The 27,242-nt window shown below is 38.1% G+C and overlaps 1 protein-coding gene across 2 annotated transcripts in view; it reads right to left on the bottom strand.

Moving 5' to 3' along the window:
- LOC306878679 (regulatory-associated protein of mTOR-like) overlaps positions 1–27,242 on the bottom strand; it is a 273,686-nt gene that overhangs the window by 116,729 nt on the left and 129,715 nt on the right. For both annotated transcript variants that reach the window (XM_079431159.1, XM_079431160.1), the window contains exon 7: positions 10,468–10,643. In XM_079431159.1, the coding sequence (XP_079287285.1) occupies positions 10,468–10,643 (176 nt within the window). The remainder of the gene's footprint in view (positions 1–10,467; positions 10,644–27,242) is intronic.

Genomic DNA, 27,242 nt, shown 5'->3' with positions numbered 1-27,242 from the left:
TCTCAAAACCACTAATTTTTTGGGGTCGACAGCTTATTAAAAACATCGTTTTTTTTTTTAGCTTGTTTGCTGTAGACCTTGTCACACAGCAGGTTTTAGGCATTGTTCAGTTTTTTGTTAGAAGTCAAAAATAACAAAGAGGCAGCTTTCTGCAATACAAAGTCAAAGGAGAGCATTGGATTGTTTTCCACCCCGGTTGTGGCGTGGCCTAAATGCACTCTATAGGGCTATAGGGCTGTGCTTTTACAGCTTGTACCTCAGAATACTCTGCCAAAACAAAACGTGTTAATATGACTCAAACAATAAAATAAAAACAAAAAATCACTCACTGCTCTTGAATGAATAATTTCTGTAGCTCCTATAAGAAGACATTTCTTTCTTGAATGCTGCTTTTAAATGTTATAGCGTAAATATAAATATGGTGGATTATGTGCGGTGCTCTCAGGGCAGGGTCTCCGCTAATACGGCAGAGTCCTTCAACAATCATCGGTGGGGCTTGAAAAATGTGATGTCACATTTTACGGATTCTGTGAATGGCTGCTTATGATTTATGAGGATTAAAAAAATAAGGAGCAGGTGGATTTTTATCATTACAGGGTGGCTGTGTACACACACTGCCAACACACATTTATGTTCAAATGACATGTAAAAGTGAATTTTGCATAATAGGTGCCCTTTGAATCAAACATCATAAAAGAAGCAATGAGTGCTGACCAATCATCTATTTATTGCTGTTCTATTTCTTGTGCTCATCTCATCTCATTAATTCATTTTAACTTTCCAAAGCATTTCCTCTTTCAGCACCAGAATGCTTGAAACATCACTGGGAGAATGTGTCAACACACTTTTGTTTGAAGAGGGAACCAGACCACACACTCGGATGGGGAACAGTTGGAAGGAAAGCGTGCTGGGATCTATCTGGAACAGGAAGAGGTGCCATAGTCTGCTAGAGTGAGGCTCCCCATCTCCAAACACATATGCCTTGTCCATTTCTGACGACTGAATCAAACCTGTTTATGTTGTTTGAACATAAAGGTGTGTTGGCAGTGTGTGTACACAACCACCCTATAAAGCTTTCCTATAGCTCAAATGGCAGAGCATGGCGCTAGCAACGCCAAGATCATGGTTTCGATTCCCAGGGAAAGCAAGAGCTGATAAAAATGTAAAACTGTAACTTGAATGCAATGTAAGTCGCTTTGGATAAAAGCATCTGCTAAATGCATAAATGTAAATGTAAATGTAAAGATAAAAATCCAACAAGTGGTTGTTTTTTTTTTTATCTATTAAAATCACTACCCCTTTCTCAAATCAAGCCATTCTCAGCTTCTTGTCTGTAACGTCACACAGACCCAGGCCCTCCCACGATAGTTGATTAACAGTAGCGTTTCAGAACAGACTGAACTGGTGTTTTACCTTAGACCCACCCTGAGTGTTTTGACGCCGGAGCAGATGTAGACAAGAATGACTCCTAAGCGACTGAAGTGTTTTGTTGTTGGATGAACATAGCAGTTGTCATTTACTCCCTACATCTGAGCCGCTGAAGACGCAGTCGATTGTTTGTGAAGGGAATGCACCCCCCGATCTACCTAAATGTGCCTATGTTCGCACGAATCATTCGTGATCCAGTTTCACCTACAGAAGTAGTGAGAATGTTTTTTTTATGAATCTTTGCAAATAGCCTCTCTTAAAAATGTGCTAGTTAGCAAGTTAAATGATGAATGCGGTTAAAGTTTACCATCTCTCATAGAGCGGCTCGGAAGAGAGGCGGGGTGAGCAGAGCTCATTTGCATTTAAAGGGGCATGCAAGAAAACAGCTTGCTCTGAAAAGAGCTGTTTTTGACAGGGTAAAAAGGGTGTTACACAACCATTGAGAAATTTTAACCCAAGTATGTTATAGACTTTTCATTAAGAATCATATCAACTTGTGGAAAATGGGTTATTCTACATGTATTTATGCTTTGATTTGAATGAAAATAGTGCATCCTAGTGTTGCGGCTGATACAGAAGAACGTACGCAGTTTGCGTCCAGTGGATAATCTCCAAAATGGCGCTACAGTGATGCGGAGAGACAGAGAGGAGACGAATTGTTGAAAAAAAGTTGTTATTTTTATTTTCTTTGCATACAAAAGTATTCTCATCGCATCATAAAATTCCGATTGAACCACTGATGGCAGATGGACTATCCTGACGATGCTTTTCCTACTTTTCTGGGCCTTGACAGTGTTAATTACTTGGCAGTCAATGGGAGAGCCACAAGCCTCCCGGTTTTCATCTAAAACATCTTAAATTGTGTTTTTATATCTTAAAAAAGCTTTTATGGGTTTGGAATGACATGGGGGTAAGTGATTAATGACAAAATTGTCATTTTGGGGTGGAGTAACCTTTAATGTTTACTAATGAACCTATGAAATATTACCTAATTATTAACATAATCATTATTTCATGTAAACTGAAATGCTTACAAATGTCATTAAACTTTCAATTCATATGATCGTGTAGTTTTTAAAAATCAACTGATTTTAACAACTTATACAATGATTAAAAATGTTTGATAATGTACCTTTGAATGCTAATAAATGCTATTTAACTTCAGTTAATTTATTACCTGATGCTCTTTTTTACATTTACACATATCGTGAAAAAAAATAGCTTAATTAGTAATTTTAAGCATTTTACAAACTCCAAGTCTGTAAAGGTCAAATATTTGGTCTTTAAATGTTGTGCAGACTTCTACTATTTACTAGGGGTGACCCCGAAAAATCAACGATTAGATGCTTCGATAGGAGGAGCCTGATTCGACTACCAATCCCACAGTCGAATATTCGCAGAGGTGTTATGATCATGCCATTTTGGCTAAATGGGGGTGCTCAATGTCTGATTTAACATAGAACTACCAGTTTTCTCCCAATAATATACAGCTTATTAAGTTAATGCTGTAAATAAGAATCTGAAAAGAAAGAAGCTTTAAATATATATTAATATCAACTCAAGATGGCGTCTCGAGGTCAAGACATGTTTGTATCGCGTCTGTGTATATAGTGTGTCTATTGTTTTAAACGTGCACGTCGTTTTTATAACATTGTTTTTATAAAAACAATTCTTGCACGCACTCCAGTGGGCTTCATACTTCGCTCATCCTGGGACTATCTTTCTATTACATTGTTGATTCTCTCGATTGTACGGTGACCTACAGGATTACTCTTCAATTTATTGGATTATCACAGTGAGCCAACCATCGGGCCAGTAACAGCCATCAACTACCTAGCTCAGCTGACTGGCTGCAATTGCGGTCTACCTCGATCTGGTCGGCTGGCTGGCAGGCAGGAGTCTTCACTCTCCAGCGTTGCCCTCTCGGAGCTCTGCAGGTCCATCGTGAGTGTCTTGCCGACAGGATTACACAACGACGCTTCAGTGTGCCTTTCCGACGTGAAGTTCACTTTTGAAACGGATCTCTTGATCAGCTGTCGGGACTAACTGCCTGGATTAGCGGGTCCACACTAGCAACATTCTTCCTAACGTTACTGTTTGGATTTTTTGACACTATTTACATTTTTCCTCTGACTTGTGAATCGAACTTGGAAAACCAGCTCTCTAATATACCGTAAGAACTCAGCATCTTTGTTGTTATTTTGCGCGTGTTTATAATTTCGTGCATTTCATGTCAATATGTTTTGCCTATTGTTGTTTGAGTTAGTTTTTATTGTCCAATTTCAGTATAGATTAGACAGTCGTGATAGCACAGATATTCATTTTACTTCTCTCATTAATTTTGCTGAGACCTTTACTGGTTCAACTGCTTTATATAACTCCCCTAGAGATGCAATCTGTTTCTTTGTCACTCTACACGTAGGTTTACCCCCCCGATATATTTACTGTACTATAACTTTGTCTGCCCATAGGGCAATGAATATATTCCATTCTGCCCAAAAATCTTCTCTATGTATTTACCCTGTTCAATGCTCTAAACGCCCTATTTTGATTGCCTTTTGCAGAATCCTTACACTGCTTCTACTTTGCTCAGGTGATATTGAATTAAATCCCGGACCTGTAGCGAATAATGTCATTTCAACCCCTCAGGAGCTCTCTTATGCAGACTTCTGTAATAGCAATAATTTGAAGTTCATGCACATTAACATCAGAAGCCTACTTCCTAAAATGGATTTATTTGTTGCCCTTACACACTCAACTAATCCTGATATTTTAGCAGTGTCTGAGTCCTGGCTCAGGAAATCCATTAAAAATTCAGAAGTTTCAATTCCGGGCTGTAATATTTACCGTCAAGATAGAACTGTAAAAGGAGGCGGAGTCATTCTTTACTGTAGACAGGCTCTACAATGCTCTGTCATTTTATCTAGGTCTCTGTCAAAACAGTTTGAGCTTTTAATTTTGCAAATCCACCTTTCTAGAAACAAGTCTCTGACTGTAGCTACCTGTTATAGACCCCCCTCTGCACCTAGTTGTGCCCTAGACAATCTATGTGAACTACTTGCTCCATATTTATCTTCTGAGTTTTTACTTCTGGGCGACTTAAACTGGGACATGCTTAATGCTTCATCCAGCTTACTTTCCAAATTTGATGCCCTTAATCTCAAGCAAATCATTAACGAACCCACTAGATACAACCGAAAATCTGTAAATAAGGGCACTCTCATAGATATTGCCCTAACTAATATGCCCACTAAATACATCTCTGGTGTCTTTAGTCAAGACATCAGCGATCACTGCATAATTGCATGTGTCCGTAATGGGTCTGCAACCAAAAGGCCCTCTCTTATCATTAACAAACGCTCTCTAAAACATTTCTGCGAACAGGCCTTTTTATATGATTTAGCCCGGGTACCCTGGAAGGATATCGATCTTATCCCTACAGTTGAGGACGCTTGGTCATTCTTTAAAAGTGCCTTTCTAGCTGTTCTAAATAAGCATGCCCCTTATAAAAGGCTCAGAACTAAAAGTAGAACTCACCGCCCTTAACCAACATAAGAATATTCTGTGGCGTACGGCATTAGCATCGAACAACCCCAGAGACCAGCAACTCTTTAGGGAAGTCAGAAATCGATACACACAGGTGGTCAGGAATGCTAAGGTTGGCTTTTTCAAACAGAAATTTGCCACCTGCAATACTAATTCTAGAAAGTTTTGGGATATAGTAAAAACTATGGAGAATAAGAACACCTCCGTACAGTTACCTACAGCACTAAAGATAGATAATATTATCACTACTGACAAATCCTCCATGGTTGAGAACTTTAATAAGCATTTTGCCATGGCCGGTCATGCTTTTCATATGGCGAACCCGACTCTAATTAACAGTCCCTCACCCTCTGTAGCACTTAGTCAAAATTTCCCACGTTTCTCCTTTGCCCATATCCAGATAGCCGACGTTCTAAGGGAGCTGCAGCATCTTGACCCTTTTAAATCATCAGGATTAGACAATTTGGACCCTTTCTTTCTAAAGTTGTCTGCGGTAATTATTGCTACTCCCATTACCAGTCTTTTTAACCTTTCTCTTAACTCATCAGAATTTCCTAAAGATTGGAAGACTGCTGCAATAATCCCTTTATTCAAAGGAGGGGATAGTTTAGATCCAAATTGCTATAGACCAATCTCTATTCTTCCTTGCATCTCAAAGGTCTTCGAAAGAATTATTAATAAACAAATTATTCACCATCTCGAATCTTATCATAGTCTTTCCGAAATGCAATCTGGCTTCCGAGCCGGTCATGGGTGCATTTCAGCCACACTTAAAGTTACAAATGACATCATAGTTGCTATTGATCAAAGACATTATTGTGCAGCAGTCTTTATTGATCTGGCCAAGGCCTTTGATTCTGTCAATCATAACATCTTAATTGATAGATTAAGGAACTTGGGATTCTCAGATGATTGCCTTGCTTGGTTTACAAATTATTTTTCTGACAGGTTTCAATGTGTTAAGTCAGAGGGCCTACTCTCTAGTCATCTGGCTGTCTCCATGGGGGTGCCTCAGGGATCAATTCTAGGGCCGACTCTATTTTCTGTATATATTAATGACGTTGCTCTTGCTGCAGGTGATTCTTTGATACACCTCTATGCAGACGACACCATCCTTTATACGGCTGGCCCGTCCTTGGATACTGTGTTAAAAAATCTTCAAGAGAGTTTTAATAATATACAATATTCACTTCGTTCCCTTCAACTGCTTTTAAATTCTACTAAAACTAAATGTATGTTTTTTAATCGATCTCACATTGTACCTACCTGCCCATTAAGCATCACCACACTAGATGGGTCTGTTATAGAACAGGTAGACAATTACAAATACCTAGGGGTTTGGTTAGATTCTTCTCTTTCTTTCCAGACCCACATTAATCAGCTCCAAACAAAAATTAAATCTAGGATTGGCTTTTTATTCCGTAATAAAGCCTCTCTTACCTTCCCAGCAAAACTTGCTCTTGTGAAAATGACCATCCTTCCGATTATTGACTATGGTGATATTATTTACAGAATTGCTTCAAACTCTCTTCTTAGTAAACTAGATGTTGTATATCATTCTGCCATCCGTTTTGTCACCAATGCTCCATATAATACTCACCACTGCAACCTCTATAGTTTAATCGGTTGGCCTTCACTACAGACCCGACATAAAAAACATTGGTATCATTTTATCTATAAATGTCTACTGTGTAAAGCCCCATCTTATCTAAGATCACTAATCTCGAGAGCTACCCCCTTTATGAACCTTCGTTCAAGTAGGTATATCATTTTGACTGCTACTAAAGCCCGTACCTCCTTTGGCCGCCTTTCTTTTCAGTTCTCCGCTGTTAACGATTGGAATACACTTAAAAAATCTCTGAAGCTTGAATCCATTGTCCCATTATTCACATTTAAATTATTATTAGCAAACACATTGTCAGACCATTGTACATGTTAATAATTTTTTTTTTTTTTTTTTTTTCACCTTTTGTATAAATTTGTAAATGTTTGATTTGTTTTGTCTTGTAATTACATGTGTAACTTTTGTACCTCGACGCTTTTATCTTGGCCAGGTCGCCATTGTAAATGAGAAAGTGTTCTCAATGTGCTCACCTGGGTAAATAAAGGTTAAATAAATAAATAAATAAATAAATAAATATTTTAACGTGTGTGAATAAATTCAACCACCCCTAAAGATTTAAGTTTCACTTTCCATAATCCCTGACCGACAGAGGAGCATCTTGGCGCCAAGGATTTAAATCTTTAGCAAGACACAAACGGACACCGGCAGAGTGAAAGACTGGTTTTTTTTTTTTATATGGTAGGGTACAAGTGATTTCAAAACATTTCAGCCGGTTTATATATATCATGTATATATTATTTATCTCGTATAAGATGCGTTTGGTTGAGTTGCGCTGCAGTAAGATGCTTCATTGTAGTACTACGGTGATTATCTCTTCAAACAACAATGCAGAATATTAATAACTATGATACATAACATTATAATAAGAACACTATTATAATAAAACGCTGTGAATTTTTAAAGTTTAGTTGCCGTGTTTCTTCGATGTTGCGTGAAGTACGCGTCCACAAAAGGAGTTAATTCAGAGCCGCGCAGACACGTTCACTTCTGCATTCGGGGCATTTCGTGCAGTCTGTCACGATTCCGGTCTGTGGCCTTCCGCCCGATAGCCACCAGAGGTCGCCTCTCATCATATTGACTCTCACACCACACAGCACACTGGACTGCATTTCCCATCATCCATTGCACGGACGACACACACACAGCTGATTACACTAATCACGTTCACAGCTGAGAACTATCTCACAATCGCTATCACCCAATCACACACTCCTTATAAGCCTTGGACTTTCTCTCTGTGTTCGCCGAGTATTGTTTAGCGTATATCATAGCGATAGCTACTCTACAGAGCCCTCTCAGTTATCATAGCCTTGCCTTGCGCGTTTTCCTTGTTTTTTGATATCTGCCCGTGTTTCCTGGATTAACCCTTTGCCTTACCGTTCGGACTCTGTTTGCACCTCATTTGGATTGTACCTGGATTATCTCTCTGCCTTGTCCTATTGGATATTGTTCGCCGATCGTCGACCCACACTTGCCCTAGGATCACTCTTGTGTCTTGCCCGTGCCATATCTGTGTGCCATTGTTTAAACATCGTTTACTAATCATTATCTTTATGAGCAGTCATCTGAATGGCAAAAAGTGTCCTGAATGACCTGAATTCACCCTAATTAAACACCTTTAGAAATCACTTATTAATTACATGTATGTGTTTTTGCAGTGCCTAATCTAAAGTTGCAACTTTTCATTATTTGATTAAATGTTCATAAACGTTTACTAATTATTCAGTATCTTTATAGGCATTGGACTTTTAGCTGATGTAACAATGTTTATGTAAAGGGTGATTAGTTAAATTTAGCTAAATAAATTTACCTTAAAAGCTTTTAATCATTAAAAAAATCACATGAATTGAAAGTTTATTGACATCTGTAAGCATTTTAACTTACATGAAATAATAATCTGTTAATCACTAGGTATCGTTTAAAAAGTTTATTAGCAGTGTTGGTTAAGTGACTCAAAAAAAGGAATCCTCTACAAATTACTAATTACTTCTTTAAAATTGTAATTTGATTACATTACTGATTACTTCATTTAAATTCAGATTACTAATTACTTTAGTCACATTTCTGGTCTTTTTTAGATTCAATGATTAATCCCCTGCACCTGTGTTTTGTAATTATCCTGTGTTTATTAGTTCCTGCCTATTCAGTTCTTCGTCTGGTCTACTCATTATGTTCTCTGTGTTTCTTTATGTTTATGCTCAAGCTTTCGTGTTGGAATACCCCTTGTTTGCATTTATTAAAGACTGTTTAAGTTTACTCCTCGACTCCTGCGTTCACCCTGCAACACCATTGTGACAACTTTCAAGTTATCAAACCTAAAAAATACACTCGAGAGTGAAACTCATAGTTCTTTCAGTAATTTAATATTGACTGAAAAATTGAAAAATCTTTATCACAGAATATTTGTTTTCGGTAAGACTTAATTTAAGAGTAGACGTGTCAAGCTTTCTATAGATATATTTATCATATCTCTGTGTAAAGTATTTGCTGAGTTTCAGTTCATTTTAGTGACGTGTTTCAAAAAGCAGTTTGTGGAGAGAGTGAAGACTGAGAACGCACCTGTTTGTTTGTGTTTTTTTTTTCAAAAGCACAAAGTTTAGTTGTTATTATAAGTGTATACAAAAAAAGTAGACCCCTTACAGTTTTGAATGGTGTATTGCACTTCTCTGTACGATCAAAAATGGCAGAGTAATTCAAGCTCTTTTCGGCCTTGGGAAATCGGGAAAATCTGCCTCAAAACGCATATCCGCGGGCGTCGACCCCAGAGGGTTAAAGGGCATACTGATGCACAAAAAATTATTTTTACTTCATATTTAACATTGCATTTGTAACTTAAGTAACAATTGTATTGACATTAGTAACTGTAATCAAATGACATAAATTTTAAAATGTAACGCATTACATTACTGTGTTACCAGGAAAAGTAATTAGAATACAGTTACTGTGTAACACGTTATACCCAACTCTGCTTATTAGTAAACATTAACAAGCACATCACTAATCTTTCTAGCTATTTGAATATATATATATATTAAATAATGATCTGTTATGTAATATATAATGTTTAGTAACGATTTATTAAAGTTATTATAAAGCATTATCCTAAATTACGACTGTCTTTGATGGAGAAAAAAAGACTAAAATTACTAATACTAAAATTATTCCTCAGGAAACTATAAAATAACAAAAACAAATGAATAAAATAAAAATACACTATTAACATAACATTTATTTATGTAAGCCGTTTTACCTCAAAATCCTCAAGTCTATATCTCAAAATAAACCCCTTCAGGGTAATACAAGATCCCTCCATGGTGTCTAATTTGCAATAATGACCTGCTAACTGCACATGATCCCTTATTGATATATATATATATATATATATATATATACACACGGTATCTCAGAGAAGTGAGTACACCCCTCACATTTTTGTAAATATTTTATTATATCTTTTCATGTGACAACACTGAAGAAATTACACTTTGCTACAATGTAATGACAATGACAGCAAATTTACACTGTTATACAAGCTGTACACTCACTACTTTATATTGTAGCAAAGTGTCATTTCTTCAGTGTTGTCACATGAAAAGGTATAATAAAATATTTAGAAAAATGTAGGGGTGTACTCACTTCTGTGAGATACTGTAAATAATGAGGGACTACACTGAATATTTAACCTCCATTAATCTCCTGTCTACTTCGTAGAGCACACGAGTCAAAAAAAGTGCGTAAATAAAACGAGCCAGTGAATAAGGGCTATTCTGATCAAAATACCTGGTTTGAGTAGCTCACTATTAATCTGGGTTGTATGTACATTATATGAGTAAATGCAGCTGAATGCATGAGTAATCAGCATATCTCACCAGCGTAGGGCAATTTTGATTGGTGTAGTGAGACAGGAGGTGAAAAGGTCAGCAGGGAGGTCAGGGTTCATGGGCAGGAGTTCATTGGCCTCGCAGGCAGCCAGCTGAATGCAGTTCTTCATGGAGGGAGGCAGGGGCATCTGAGCCAGTGGGTGGTTAGGGTTTATTGCTGCCACCTAGTAAAAGACAATGAGAACCAGTGAACAACAGTAAAGCAGGTCTCCAAAGAGTTGGGTATGAAATCTTAGAACATTTAATAATTTTTTGCGCAGATGTCAACATTCAGTACATTGTTTTTCCTTGCTGAAGACTTTCAGGTGAATATGGCCAGTTGTCATGCAGTCTGATGAAAGTTTAGTAAAGTAAAGTCGTGACGTATTGTCAAGTATGGTGACCCATACTCGAAATTGGTGCTCTGCGTTTAACCCATCCAAGTGCACACACACAGCAGTGAGTAGTGCACAAATGCACACACACACACACACACACACACACACCCGGAGCAGTGGGCAGCCATGCTGCGGCGCCCGGGGAGCAATTGGGGGTTCGGTGCCTTGCTCAAGGGCACCTCAGTCGTGGTATTGAGGGTGGAGAGAGCGCTGTACATTCACTCCCCCCACCTACAATTCCTTTCGATTACGAGTCCGACTCTCTAACCATTAGGCCACGACTTCCCCCTGTGCTGATTAAATGTGAACATTCTTCACATTTAATCAGCAGTCACTTAAAGTTGATAAATATAGGGTATGGCTTTAATTTCAATTAGTAACATCTTGAGAGACAAGATAAATTTCTCGCAGAATTACTATTTTGTGATATCTATTCTTACAGTGTTTTTTAAAATTAAATTACTCATATTGTGGTAAATACTTGGCAGGGTTGTGGACTTGAGTTGCATGACTTTCAAAATCTTTTTTTCTTTTTTATTTGTACTTTAAATATTTTTAAATGATGAAAACTTTGCTGAAAAACCTGTTGTACACAATCTACTACATGCTTTCTGTTGTATGATGGATAGTTTATACATATTTTAGCAAAGTAAAAGTATAATTCTTAATTATAATTAGTAGAACTCTGAAAACAATCGGCCTCCGTTAACCTGGTCTAACAGGTGCTCAACTTTGTTGGCCAATGGCAGCCATTTGTTTTTTGAGATACGCAAATTGTAGACACTTGTGGCACTTTGGACCAAGACCGTGCACAACGATTTTCATGTTGATAAGACAAATGATTGCACAGTTATAGCCATTTTTACAAGTTTTTTTTTCTCCCTCTTAAAGCAATTTTTTTTTTCCCCTGTGACCTCAGATTGAGAATAAGTGTTCTGAGTTTGGCAAAGATCTCTCATTCTGTTCAGGAGTTACATACAATTTACTAAAAGTGTCTGTGCCCCTTTAGAATGTTTTGGTGCGCCTTTGCGACGGTGAGTCAAAAGTAGGGCTGGGCAATATGGCCAAAAAAATTAAATAAAAAATTAAAATAAAAAAACAACAGGGTTTCAGTACTTCAAACTTGATCTGCTGAAAAAAAATTATCATACCAGGAGACGTGCATTGGAGAGGAAAAGGATAACTTTTTGCATTTTCAGGTCATTTATCGTTGAAATAAATGTAGTGTTTTGTAGTTTTGTAGTGTACACTACTTTTGTAGTGTAATAGCACTAATTATGGCCCAGGTTGCAAGCTTCTTCAGGGTCATACGATGGATATGCTCACCTAAATTCCTGAAGTTCTACGTAAAACAGACCATTTTTTCCATCGTTTAAAATGCCATTTTTCAAAGGGAAAAATGTTTAAATTTTTCACCTTTATAACAGTTGAAGCGCCAGCCCGATGTGCATAAAAGTTTCTGTGCTTGTTTAGAGTCATGTGACGCTTGTGCTCACCTAATTTTGTGAAGCTGGACGTAAATCAGGCAGGAAGAGGGCCTACAGCCATTTCATGGGATTTGCCATAGAAATACAGCATTTTTGCACCTTTTTAAGTTATAGCCACAACTATTGGCCGATCTCCATAAAAGTTTGCATGCTTGTTTAGAATCATGTGCTCAATCATTTTTGTGAAGTTTTGAGTTTTCGTTTAGGGTTTATAGGCTTAGGGGTATATGGCAACGCCCATTTTCTAAATGACCCCGTTATAGCAATCCAAGGATCCACGCAATCCAGGGGAAAGTTCAGCATTTTTTTGATAATTATTGACCCAGAGAGTCCAGAGAATTGCAGTGTTTTTTTTTTTAGGTTGAGTGTAAAACCTAGGAGTAGCTTGCAACAGTAGGTTTTTTAAATAATGTCACACATTCAAAGAACAATTTGATTGACAGCAGTGGTCCTAGAGGCAAAGTTGTTCAGAATCATGATGGGAAGATCTAGTGTATGCGTTATGTTTTTTTTGCCCCTTATAGTGTCACCAAGTGGCCAAGCTCCGCGATTTTTTTCCTGTGACCTCAGACAGAGCTCTTACATAAGTGTTCTGAGTCTGGTGAAGATATTCTGTTCAGGAGTTATAGGCATTTTACTAAAAGTGGCCATGCCCTGACGGTCAGTCGAAAGTTCAACTTTTTAAAAAAAAAAAATTATTCACTCTCCATAGAATCTTTTTGCACTGATTTGGTTCTGATCGGGCGAAAAACCTAGGACTAGTTCGCAAAAGTAGGTTTTTCAAAAAATGCAAAATACCCGAAAATTTCAAATCTGAAATGCGTTTTGTCTGGTGTGAGCCATGCATTCCAACGACATAAGACACTTGAGCCTGCGACTGATGGTTTAGGAGTTATAAGCGGTTTTGTACTTTTGATCAAGCCGATTGGGGCGAGCCTTGGTCACGTTGTTTCAAGTTTCAAGTCTCTACGATTTACGGTTTGGTCAGCACAATCAGTTTTTTATGGGAAGATCACTGATCCGTGACCATTCTAACAATTACAATAGGGCTTCGGCACTATGTGCTTGAACCCCTAATAAATCACAAAAACTATTTCAGTGGCAAGAACTGGCAACTAACACACACACATACGCATATAATTCCACCAATTTAGCTTATTTAAAACACCAGCAGTGGCTTCTGCTTGTTCTTTAAGGCTGAATAATTCCAAATTAACTAATGAACTAATTTTGATAGGAAAGTTCTCTCACAGCTTAGCTACAGTGAGTCGACACTACACTTTTTGTTTCATCAAATATGCTATGACATTGATTAATATGAATGTGAATAGTGTGTTTTAATGATGGAAATTCAAACTCTGAGTACTTTAGTCAATGTTCAAGTGTAGGTGAAAAAATTCTTAACCAATTCCAATTCTTAACCAAAAAAATGATTCTTAACCAATATCTAACGAGCCATTTGCCTAGAATCAAAATGTAGTCACATATGCGAGTGATTTACTTGCATTGTAGAGGTTAGTGAAATAAAATAAGCTTAACCCTGTAAACCTTGACTTATGAAATAATAGTCTATATATATAGTCTAAAATCTAACTTTTGAAATGGAACAGTTTATAGAACAGTGTATTTACATTTGAACATATTGAGATGTGGCACCTAAATGTTCTTTCTTCCATGGAATACAAAAATAGATTTTTGTGGGTAAAAGACCGTCTAAGCTGGGGTTTTTTTCATCTTCTCTCATAGTCAAAGTAGATGAATAAATGTCACTCCTTGTGTGTCTTGGGACTTATTATTATATGTCAGTATTACATGCAAATGTAAACAAACTGTTAATAAACTGTTGCATTAAAAATAAGAACGCATTTCAGTTTATTTTATTTTTTAAAGATTTAGTTTATAATAACACTGCCCATTAGATTTGCAAAGCAACCAAAATGCTTAAACAAATCCATTTTAACTGTCAATTTGAGCTGCAATGAAAGTGCTAGAATCCAATTCTAACTAATGAGGAGCGTTTGAGTTGTTGTGGTTGTGCGAAAGTGCAAATAAGCGTGATTAACAAAGAAGAATAAGAGAAGAGTTTTAGGAACACAATGGGTCAGTTAGACTTAACATCTGACATTTGACTGATTGGCCATTTGTCTCTATTCTGTTATGATGAGCTACTCTCAGGGTAAGTTTAAGTTGTCATCAACACAAAGCTACACTGAAAAAATGATCATCTCAAAGAGGACATTTTAAGATATTAAACAGGAAGGCATTTACCCTTAAAACAGCAATCAGACACTTTTAATAAAATTGTACACAAGCTTTATCATAATGTGTATAAGTGTGCGCGTTATATAAAGGTAGATTACTTTTTTGCCACACATCGTAACAGACAGAGCTGTGTGGGGGACTCCCTGCATGGGAATCCCTGCATTATTAATGTCCTTCCGGAACATACATTCTTTATCTCTCTTCATCACTCTCTCATTTCCTCCCTTTCTCTCTTCCTCTACATGCTCTTCACTACAAGAAACATTAAAGAGTAAAAAAAAAAAAACCACAAAAAACAATACCTGACCACAAAAGTCTGAGATGTCCATATTAAATTGTGAAAACATATTGGCTTTATATCAATAAAGAAAAAACATGCTATTGTATTGTCTAAAAACATATATAATAAACAACCAGATAATGAATTAACTACATTTTTACTCTAAACACACACACATATATATATATATATATATATATATATATATATGGTATTAAATATATTTAATATGTACCTCCTCCCTTTGTCAAGGGACCATAAGTAATTGGACAGTTGACTCAAAAGCCATTTCATGGACAGATGTGGGCCATTCCTTCATTATTTCTACATCAATTTAGCAGGTAATAGGTCTGGAGTTGATTCTAAGTGTGCCATTTGCATTTGGAAGCTGTTGCTGTGAACCAACATCATGCACTCAAAGGAGCTCTCCATGCGGGTGAAGCAGATAATTGTTAGACATCAAAAACAAAAACAAAAACAAAAAAACATCAGAAAGATAGCAGGAACCTTCGGAGTGGCCAAATCAACAGTTTGGTACATTCTGAGAAAAAAAGAACGCACTGGTCAGCTCATCAACATAAAAAGGCCTGGACCTCCACAGATGACGACAGTGGTGGATGATCGGAGAATCCCCTACCTACATGGTAAAGAAAAACCCTTTCACAACATCCAGCCAAGAGAAGAACACTCTCCAGGAGGTAGGCATGTCACAGTGAAAGTCTGCAATCAAGAGAAGACTTCACGAGAGCAAATACAGAGGGGTCACCACAAGGTGTAAACAAGGCTTGATTTGACTTTGCCAAAAAACATCTAAAAAAAAGCCATATCACTTCTGCAAAAGCATTCTTTGGACTGCTGAAACTAAGATTAACCTGCACCAGAATGACAGGAAGAAAAAAGTAGGGAGAAGGCTTGGAACAGCTCATGATCCAAAGCTCACATCATCTGTGAAACAGAGTGGAGGCAGTGTGATGGCATGGGCATGCATGGCTTCCAGTGGCATTGGGTCACTGGCGTTTATTGATGACATGACAGAAGACCGAAGCAGCCGGATGCCTGATATACTGCCTGCCCAGATTCAGCCAAATGCAGCAAAGTTGATGGGACGGCACATCATAGTACAAATGGACAATGACCCAAAACATACAGCAATAGCAACCTAGGAATTTTTGAAGGTAAAAAGTGGATTATTCTGCAATGGCCAAGTCAATCTCCTGATCTCAACCCAATTGAGCATGCATTTGACTTGCTGAAGACAAAACTAAAGGCAGAAAGACCCACAAGATGGCGCCAGTGTGTTTGGCGTGCTGTCCACTGTCTCCGTGTTACTCATTATGTTTTTATTGACTTTACTGTTTTTATGCGGTCATTCATTGTTTGTCTATGATCGCCAACAATTTCTTGATATCTATCATTCCATGCCAAAGCCTTTTGGGTTTCACTCCAATTTAAAAAATGCTATGAGTTCCACTCATCACCTACGCAGTCCAGATCTTTCGACTACCTACGCTGGCGTGCTCTCGGGGTTCCGTGCAAGAGACGGCGGAGGCAACGCGGGAAACGGGGTGGTGCAGCTGTGCGAATGAAGCTGACATGGGCATCTGGCTTTTCTACCACCCCGCTGTAGGCCATCAAACTTGGTCTGCTGCTTAAGGATCTCTTGGGGCTCGGCGGAACGTGGCTGTTCGTGGATTAATTTGACTGTTCCGGATTCGCCTCCCAGGATTACCTGTTGGAGCTCTCCACGACTCTGACGTAGGAAAGTGAATCAGTGCAACTTGCATTAATTTATTATTAATTTTCTATTCATTTATTGCCCACCTTCATCTAGTAATTTTATAAATGAGTTTGCCAATCTTTTAGGGGATGTCTTGATCAGATCAGATCACGATCATATTTTAATACTAGGTGATTTTAATATTCATGTATGCTGTTCTGCCAATGCAATGGAATTTTTTACATTTATTGTCTTCCTTGAATATTGTTCAGTGGGTAAATGGTCCTACACACTGTCTGTGACTGACATCGACATCTGTGACATTCCACTTTCTGATCACGGACCAGTGCTCTTCTCTAAACTTCTTCCTGCTCCGCCTAAAACTTTACCATTTCAAACACGTTGGCCTCGCATCTTAACTTCTCACTCCAATCACTTCTTCTCTGAACTGTATTTGGGGACTGAAAATCTGCCTCTCTCTGATTCTATTACATCATACTTCGATATTGATGAGCAGATACAATTTTTTAATAGCAAAATTGAAAAGTTTGGACATCTTGGATTTTAATACGCCTCGAAAGCTCGTCTGTCCCCGAAACAAGTCTCAGCCCTGGATCAATGGCGATAGCCGATCACTATAAGAGCAATGCCGACAGCTTGAACGTAAATGGTAGAAAGACCGGCTCCAAATGCCATTTGAAATGCTAAATGCTTCTTTACGTAATTTGCAAAAGGCTGTCAGGACTGCAAAGCATACATTTTTATCTGATATCATTGTAAAAAAACTCACTGTTCTAGAACGCTCTTCTCAACTATTGATTCTGTTCTAAACCCTTCTGTTAAGTCTTCATCTGTTATCTCTTCTTTAGAGTGTGAAAAGTTTCTCAACTTCTTTTCTGAAAAAATCAATACTATTCGAGCCCAAATGTTTGCTTCGATACAACCTGTATCCCTCTTTCTCCTGCTCAGTTTCTATTCAGATATGTAGGGAAATCACTTTAAAATTGAAACCTACTTTTTCTCCTCACGACATTCTTCCTTTCCCATTTTCTAAAACAGACCTTCGATACAGTTAGTCCAGACATTTTATGTATTATTAATAATTGTCTGTTGACTGGGACGGTTCCAGCCTGTTTTAAACTTGCTACTGTGACCCCATTCTCAAAAAACCCCAAAGTGATGCAGCAAATATGCAAACTATAGACCAGTGGTTGGCAACAGGCGGCCCGCCAGCAATAATATCTGGCCCGCGCCCGCAGCCAGATTATTTTGATTGTGGCTGGTTCTGAAGTAGATTTGTCATGACATTAACAGTTTTTCACAATGAGAGTATGTGAGCGGAGCAGAGAGCGGAGTGGAGCGGTCTGATTTTGAATGGAGGGAGGAGCGGATTTTTTAAAAGTCGGAGAGTCGTGGTTTTCAGAGGTTAAATAAAAAAAAAATCCTGAGCCTGAACTTTTTTCCCGGGTGGTGCTTTGGTTGTGGGGATGGACACATACACAGGGTTATTTGGCAAACAAAAAAAATAACATTATTTGAATGATTTTCCTTGAAACTAACTAGTAACTCGGCTCAGACTACTAAAATGATTTTGTTCAAAAGAAATAATGGTAAATTAAATACTAGGAAATGAATATAAAATAGGAAATATACAAAGACAATTTACTACAGAAATCTACAGTTCAGTTCAATTAACAACAACAAAAACAATAAAATGCTCCAAGAACTGGAAACTTAAACAGTGTTCGTACAGATACTGCAAAATTAAATTCCAGGACTTTCAAGGACTTAAGCACTACTTTTTTGGTTTTCAAGGGCAAAAATCAGAGATCTCACTTATCAAACAACATCATTATTATCTTTCAAATTCTAATTAATAAACTAATACATCAAAATGGTACAAATAAAGTGCAGCACATACAAAGAATGCAATGACTGTGGCAACTTTAACATTTGAAAGGATACTATGGAAAAATAATCACTTTCCTTATTCCTTATGATTGACCTGAAGAATGAAAGCTATATCATACACCTGGAAAATTATGAGCTATATCACTGCCTATCAACACTAGGGGTGTGACAATGTACTTAGCTCACGAGATGAGACAAAAGATACTTGGTTCACGATATTTTAATACTATTTTAAAGTAATTTTCAACGACAGAATCACAAAAAGTAAAACAATGCAGTTGTATTTTGAAATATTCTAACTAATCTAGGGCTGTAACTAACGATTATTTTGGTAATCAAGTCATCTGATATATTTTTTTTTATACAAATAGAACTAAGTGAAAACGAAATATGACTATATTTACATATAAACTAACAAATAGGCAATAATAATTGGCTTAAATAAAGTATCAGAACCAAGTAATTATATGGTGTTATTGAACCACACACCAATATGCCTATAATATGAACATAACCAACAGTATTTATTATAATAAAATAAATACTGGGTTTTCACTCGCTCCGAGAGCGCTCCACTGCCGCTTAATCACGAGTACAAATCATGCCAATGGCCCGTAATACAGGTCCTTTTCAAAAAATTAGCATATTGTGATAAAGTTCATTATTTTCTGTAATGTACTGATAAACATTAGACTTTCATATATTTTAGATTCATTACAACACAACTGAAGTAGTTCAAGCCTTTTATTGTTTTAATATTGATGATTTTGGCATACAGCTCATGAAAACCCAAAATTCCTATCTCAAAAAATTTGCATATTTCATCCGACCAATAAAAGAAAAGTGTTTTTAATACAAAAAAAGTCAACCTTTAAATAATTATGTTCAGTTATGCACTCAATACTTGGTCGGGAATCCTTTTGCAGAAATGACTGCTTCGATGCGGCGTGGCATGGAGGCAATCAGCCTGTGGCACTGCTGAGGTGTTATGGAGGCCCAGGATGCTTCGACAGCGGCCTTAAGCTCATCCAGAGTGTTGGGTCTTGCGTCTCTCAACTTTCTCTTCACAATATCCCACAGATTCTCTATGGGGTTCAGGTCAGGAGAGTTGGCAGGCCAATTGAGCACAGTAATACCATGGTCAGTAAACCATTTACCAGTGGTTTTGGCACTGTGAGCAGGTGCCAGGTCGTGCTGAAAAATGAAATCTTCATCTCCATAAAGCTTTTCAGCAGATGGAAGCATGAAGTGCTCCAAAATCTCCTGATAGCTAGCTGCATTGACCCTGCCCTTGATAAAACACAGTGGACCAACACCAGCAGCTGACATGGCACCCCAGACCATCACTGACTGTGGGTACTTGACACTGGACTTCAGGCATTTTGGCATTTTCCTCTCCCCAATCTTCCTCCAGACTCTGGCACCTTGATTTCTGAATGACATGCAAAATTTCCTTTCATCCGAAAAAAGTACTTTGGACCACTGAACAACAGTCCAGTGCTGCTTCTCTGTTCAAAAGTGGCTTGACCTGGGGAATGCGGCACCTGTAGCCCATTTCCTGCACACGCCTGTACACGGTGGCTCTGGATGTTTCTACTCCAGACTCAGTCCACTGCTTCCGCAGGCAGAAGGTCTGAAATTGGTCCTTCTCCACAATCTTCCTCAGGGTCCGGTCATCTCTTCTCGTTGTGCTGCGTTTTCTGCCACGCTTTTTCCTTCCCACAGACTTCCCACTGAGGTGCCTTGATACAGCACTCTGGGAACAGCCTATTCGTTCAGAAATTTCTTTCTGTGTCTTACCCTCTTGCTTGAGGATGTCAATGATGGCCTTCTGGACAGCAGTCAGGTCGGCAGTCTTACCCATGATTGCGGTTTTGAGTAATGAACCAGGCTGGGAGTTTTTAAAAGCCTCAGGAATCTTTTGCAGGTGTTTAGAGTTAATTAGTTGATTCAGATGATTAGGTTAATAGCTTGTTTAGAGAACCTTTTCATGATATGCTAATTTTTTGAGATAGGAATTTTGGGTTTTCATGAGCTGTATGCCAAAATCATCAATATTAAAACAATAAAAGGCTTGAACTACTTCAGTTGTGTTGTAATGAATCTAAAATATATGAAAGTCTAATGTTTATCAGTACATTACAGAAAATAATGAACTTTATCACAATATGCTAATTTTTTGAAAAGGACCTGTATAACTGCATATTCAGCAAGAATTCACATGTTAAACATATTTAGCTAGCTTGATAGAGAAGGATCACTCAAATCAGAAAGAATGTGAAGGCTGATAGTTATCAAGGAATTTGTTTGTTCCTTTTAGATACTGAATATATATTCAGTTGAAAGCATGATTTAAACAAGTAGCTACTACAACATTTATTCACACGCAATTGCTCTCTCAATAAAATTATAATCTTTCAGTGCTACTTCATCTTTTCAAATTCGAATGAGCAGAAATCTGTAAGAAATACATCGATCCGTAGGTAAAATAACTGACGAAAATTTACTATTTTCATCACAAACAAAATTTCCACTGCAAAAAGGAGCAATTATGCCTTTTAATGCTAAAAACCATGTTATTAGCTTGTCATGAGGTAGGAAAAAAAAGTTTGCACACTAGTGTTCAAATAAGCCACTTTGAAACTCTCCTGTTATTTTATTTTTTAATATATGTTATGAACAGAACTGTGATGTTTCAAACATACTGAAATACCTTAGACGAGGAGCAAAGGCGGAGCGGTGTTTCTGGTATCAGTGAGCGCGGAGTGGAGCGGGAAATGGTGATCCCGGAGCGGAGCGGAGTGGAGTGATTATTAAATGCTTGGAGCGTAGAGGGTAAATTGTTGCTGCTCCACTCCAAATGTGGCTTTTTGATAATGACCTACTACAGGATTTAAACACAGAGTAACAGCTCACTACCACTTACAAAAGACACTGTAACAGTCTGTCAGGCAATTCTAGTTGCATTTTTTAATCAATTAATTTCTTAAATTATCCTTTGACTATATTCTGTCATCTAGTGGCAATTTTTTTTTTTTGGCCCGATGCCAAACTTACTTGCCGACCCTTGCTATAGACCCATCTTTAATTTGCTGTTCTTATCCAAAATTCTTGAAAAAGCTGTTTTTAAACAGTTACAATACTATCTGCAAATTAATTCCTTCTGACATTTTTCAGTCTGGCTTTAAAACCCTGCATAATACTGAGTCTGTGCTGTTTTAATGATATTTTAATGACCAGATGTTGGTGATACAGTGGCATTAGTGCTGTTAGATTTTAGTTCAGCTTTCGACATTGTGGACCACAGGATTCTTTTATCCCGGCTTGAGCCCTTGATCAGCATCTCAGGTACAGTTCTGCAATGGTTCCAATCTTTCCTATCAAATTTTTTCTTCCAAATATTTTTCTGTTAGTTTACATCCACATTCATCATCTATGGCTCAACTTACTTGTGGTGTACCCCAGGGATCGATTATAGCACCATGGTTATTTTCATTGTATATGCTAGAGTGGGGAAAAAATTATTTGATCCCCTGCTGATTTTGTGTGTTTGCTCACTGACAAAGAAATGATCAGTCTATAATTTTAATGGTAGGTTTATTTTAACAGTGAGTGACAGAACAACAACAAAAAAATCCAGAAAAACGCATTTAAAAAAGTTATACATTGATTTGCATTTTAATGAGAAATAAGTGAAATAAGTATTTGATCCCCTATCAGTCAGCAAGATTTCTGGCTCCCAGGTGTCTTTTATATAGGTAACGAGCTGAGATTAGGAGCACTCTCTAAAAGGGAGTGCTCCTAATCTCGGTTTATTACCTGTATAAAAGACATCTGTCTACAGAAGCAATCAATCAATCAGATTCCAAGCTCTCCACCATGGCCAAGAACAAAGAGATGTCCAAGGAAGTCAGGGACAAGATTGTAGACCTTACATAAGGCTGGAATGAGCTACAAGACCATCGTCAAGGAGCTTGGTGAGAAGGTGACAACAGTTGGTGATATTATTCGCAAATGGAAGAAACACAAAATAACTGTCAATCTCCCTCGGTCTGGGGCTCTATGCAAGATCTCACCTTGTGGAGTTTCAATGATCATGAGAACGGTGAGAAATCAGCCCAGAACTACACGGGAGGACCTTGCCAATGATATCAAGGCAGCTGGGACCATAATCACCAAGAAAACAATTGGCAATACACTATGCCATGAAGGACTGAAATCCTGAAGCGCCCACAAGGTCCCCCTGCTCAAGAAAGCACATGTACAGGCCCGTCTGAAGTTTGCCAATGATTCAGAGGAGAACTGGGTGAAAGTGTTGTGGTCAGATGAGACCAAAATCAAGCTCTTTGGCATCAACTCAACTCGCCGTGTTTGGAGGAGGAGGAATGCTGCCTATGACCCCAAGAACACCATCCCCACCGTCAAACATGGAGGTGGAAACATTATGCTTTGGGGCTATTTTTCTGTTAAGGGGACAGGACAACTGCACCGCATCAAAGGGATGATGGACGGGGCCAGGGCATTGAAAATGGGTCGTGAATGGGTATTCCAGCATGACATTGACCCAAAACACACGGCCAAGGCAACAAAGGAGTGGCTCAAGAAGAAGCACATTAAAGTCCTGGAGTGGCCAAGCCAGTCTCCAGACCTTAATCCCATAGAAAATCTGTGGAGGGAGCTGAAGTTTCAAGTTGCCAAACGTCAGCTTCAAAACCTTAATGACTTGGAGAAGATCTGCAAAGAGAAGTGGGACAAAATCCCTCCTGAGATGTGTGCAAACCTGGTGGCCATCTACAAGAAACGTCTGGCCTCTGTGATTGCCAACAAGGGTATTGCCACCAAGTACTAAGTCATGTTTTGTGAAGGGGTCAAATACTTATTTGACTCATTAAAATGCAAATCGATTAATAACTTTTTAAAATGCGTTTTTCTGGATTTTTTTGTTGTTATTCTGTCTCTCACTGTTCAAATAAACCTACCATTAAAATTATAGACTGGTCATTTCTTTGTCAGTGGGCACAAAATCAGCAGGGGATCAAATGTTGTTTCCCTACTGTACCTCTGGGATCTATTATGAGTAAATTTGGGGTGTTGTTACCACAGTTATGCAGACGACACACAACTCTACATACCCATAAAACAAAGATAACTTAGCATACAAAAGACTGGAAGCCTCACTGCACAAAATTCAAAGTGTGGCTCACAAATAACTTCATGTTGCTTAATGTTAATAAAACCAAATGATTCAATTTGGACCAAAAGAGCATTCAGGTGGAAACTCTATTGACCTTGGCATACTTACTCCATACCTTACCTCAGAAGTCAAAGATTTTGGATTTCAGCTTGATAATAGATAAATTAGATAAATAAATTCATACAATAGTTAGTACTAGGTTTTCATATTCACCAGTTAACCAAAGTCAAAACTTTCTTAAGCAGGAAAAGTTTTGAAACTGTTATTCAGGCTTTTATCTCTACATGATTCAACTATTGTACTTTTTGTATGCCGGGTTACCGCTCTCTTCCATCTCTCGCCTTCAAAAGGTCCAAAATGCAGCTGCCTGTCTATTCACGGGTAGCCGCTAGGGCTGTGTATTACCAGCAAAGTCACGATACAATATGTATTCCGATACAGAGGCCACGATACGATGCGTATCACAATACAGGATTGCACAGAATTTCACCTCAGCAGAATTTAGTAAAACAGCTGTTTATTAAACACTGCATACTATAGGGCTATTGCTAACTATAGGCAGAGCAGGCAGTTGACCACTGCATTAAGGGGCTCCATAACTGTACCACAGTACAATATAGGTAATGGCATATGTTTCAATGTTTACATTGGGCACTCCTCAACAGGTACAATATTCTGATTGTTTGCATCTTGTTTCTTAGCCCATAAATAATAATGTACTTGTTCTAATAAACGTATATTGCAATATATTCATACTAATATATTAATCAGCTCTGCTGCATATTTTGGATTTTTTTTAATGATTTTGGCAAACCTGGATTTAGAAGAGCACCCTGCTCACATAGGCCTACATTGGAGTAAATTGATAAAAATGGTCTCATTTAATAGAAAACATCCTAAATTTTTACACACGGGTGGAATTTGTAATATTTTTTATTGTATTATTTTTATAATTTTATGATAAACAAATAAAATATCAAATTTGGATTTTTTTAAATTAAGTTTTTATTTGAAAGTATGTTATTTAAGATCTGTTTGGTCCATATCCCTGCAGAAAGTTTCTTTTGATTCCACTAGGTGCCAGTAAACAAGGGAAAAAAAATTCAAAATTTCAAATGTATCATTTATTTTTAAAAAGTTATGGATATATAATTGAAGAGAGGCAATATGTCCACAAGGGGTCTCCCTTGTGCCAGATCAGGCACACCTGAATTTGAAAGAGTCCCAAACCCACATATATTGGAACAAATGGATAAAAATTATAATTTTTCACCAAATACCTTAAATTGCATTGCATCAGCACATCTGAGACATATTAGGGCAGGGGTCGGCAAGTAAGTTTGGCATCGGCCAAAAATAATTTCGCCACTAGATGGCGGGCCAAAACATAGTCAAAGGATGATTTAAGAAATTAATTGATGAAAAATGCAACTAGAATTGCCTGTGACGGACTGTTACAGTGTCTTTTGTAACTGGTAGTGAGCTGTTACTCTGTGTTAAATCCTGCAGGAGGATTAACAAAAACCCACATAGAGTGCGCAGAGTATGTGTGCGGAGTGGAGCATCAACAATATCCCCTCAGCGCTCCGTGCATTTAATAATAACTCCGCTCCGTGTTCTCCATTTCCCGCTCCGCGCTCACTGATTTTCTAAACACCGGGTCTAAAGTATTTCAGTATGTTTGAAATATCACAGTTCTGTTCATCACGTATATTAAAAAATAAAAATAAATAAAATAACAGGCGAGTTTCAAAGTCACTTATTGGAACACTAGTGTGCAAACTTTTTTTCTTACCATGTCCACATGACAAGCTAATAACATGGTTGTCAGCATTATAATAGCTGCTTTTTGTGGTGAAAATTTTGTTTATGATGAAAATATCAGTACGTTTTCGTCAGTTATTTTACCTACGGATCGATGCATTTACAGATTTCAGGGTTTGGCTCGAGCCCCTGCCCCTTTGAGGTCCGACAGTAAAGTGCCCTTGCGGTCTGGTGCCCCCGGTCTGCGATTTCTGCCGAGGGTAGGGGTGTTCAATATGACGATTTTTGATCGTGGACAATACAAATGTCTCCACGATATGCTTTTTTTTAAGAAATATAGTATCGTGCTACAGCACACATTCTATTAGCTGCAGTTCTGGCGCCGCCCGCCGTATCAATATACTGTACAACGTGACATACATTCACATCAGTGTTAACTCAGCGGTAGAATTACTTTCACAGGACACTGCACTTATTCACAATCAAAAAAGTACATCATTTGCATCTGCTTTAAAGCCTTGCTGGTTAAATGTTTCATTCACGCGGTGGTCAGACGTGCACTTTTTTCTGAGCACATACACCCAAAGCACACGCACTAAAAAGTATAAAGGCCCGGGTATACTTCGCTTTCCGCATTCCATTCCGTCTCGTGCACAGCCGCGTCCACTAGCCCTCCTGATGACGAAAATGACGCAATGTAGACGGTGCGCGGATGCAGATGTCCGAAGTATACTTTGGCCTTAACACAGGCTTTGGGTGCTTCTCACTATCCCTCCTCGTTTCCTCGCTCCTCCGTCCTCTGACCCAGAAACCGATCGAGCTCAGCCATCTTGAAAGATATCTCAATTCTCTAATTTAGAATTTGAGCCTCTCCCCTCGAACACAGACTAGCCAAAGGCAGTCGAGTATCAGTTGCACGGGGAGCTCGGACATCTTTTCGCATGGCAGTGTGCACGGCATTTTTTGTAACTTTCCGCAAAGAGTTCTGGGCGATTCTAGCCGAGCATGCTCGTCTGTGCCAGCTTTTGTGTGAAACAGAAGCAGTTTAATGTGAAGTTCAGACTCCATCAGGTGCTTTTTGACACTTTGACAGAGAACAATGCTTAGTTATTGTTTTTTTTGCATAGTTTGTCCAAGGCTTTTTAGTTCAAGTACATTTTATTTTTATTATATAAAAATAGAATTAGACTTAATGTAGACAGTATTTATACACTATTTGCTTAAAGTTGTATTGTGTTTGATGCGAAATAAACCCAAAAGTTTAAGATTATTTTAATCAGTTCATAAAGAAATTATTCATTCATCAACTCTTGTATGACTTCTCAGCGATGATTCCTGATGGATTTAGAGGACCATTACTCCTAATCGACCCCTGTCGTTTCAAAGAATAGTACAACGGCGAACGCGACAAGTATAAAAGCCTCGTTCATTTAGGAAGGTGCGCGTGTAGTCAGTGGAAGTTCGTGAAGCTTAGTCGGGCGAAAATATAAATCCCGCTAATCACTTCACTAAAGCGCATAAACTACGAGCATGCAACATATGAAATAAAAGTACAGTACAAATGGTTGTTGGTGCCAGACGGGCTGGTCTGAGTATTTCAAAAACGCACAACCATCTCTAGGATTTACAGAGAATGGTCAGAAAAAGAAAAAATAGTGAGTGGCAGTTGTGTGGACAAAAATGCCTTGTTGATGTCAGAGGAGAATGGGCAGACTGGTTAGAGATGATAGAAACGCAACAGTAACTCAAATAACCACTCGTTACAACCAAG

This window comes from Barbus barbus, assembly GCF_936440315.1.
Source record: "Barbus barbus genome assembly, chromosome: 13".
Taxonomy (NCBI): domain Eukaryota; kingdom Metazoa; phylum Chordata; class Actinopteri; order Cypriniformes; family Cyprinidae; genus Barbus; species Barbus barbus.
This window is presented reverse-complemented; position numbering and strand designations above follow the sequence as displayed.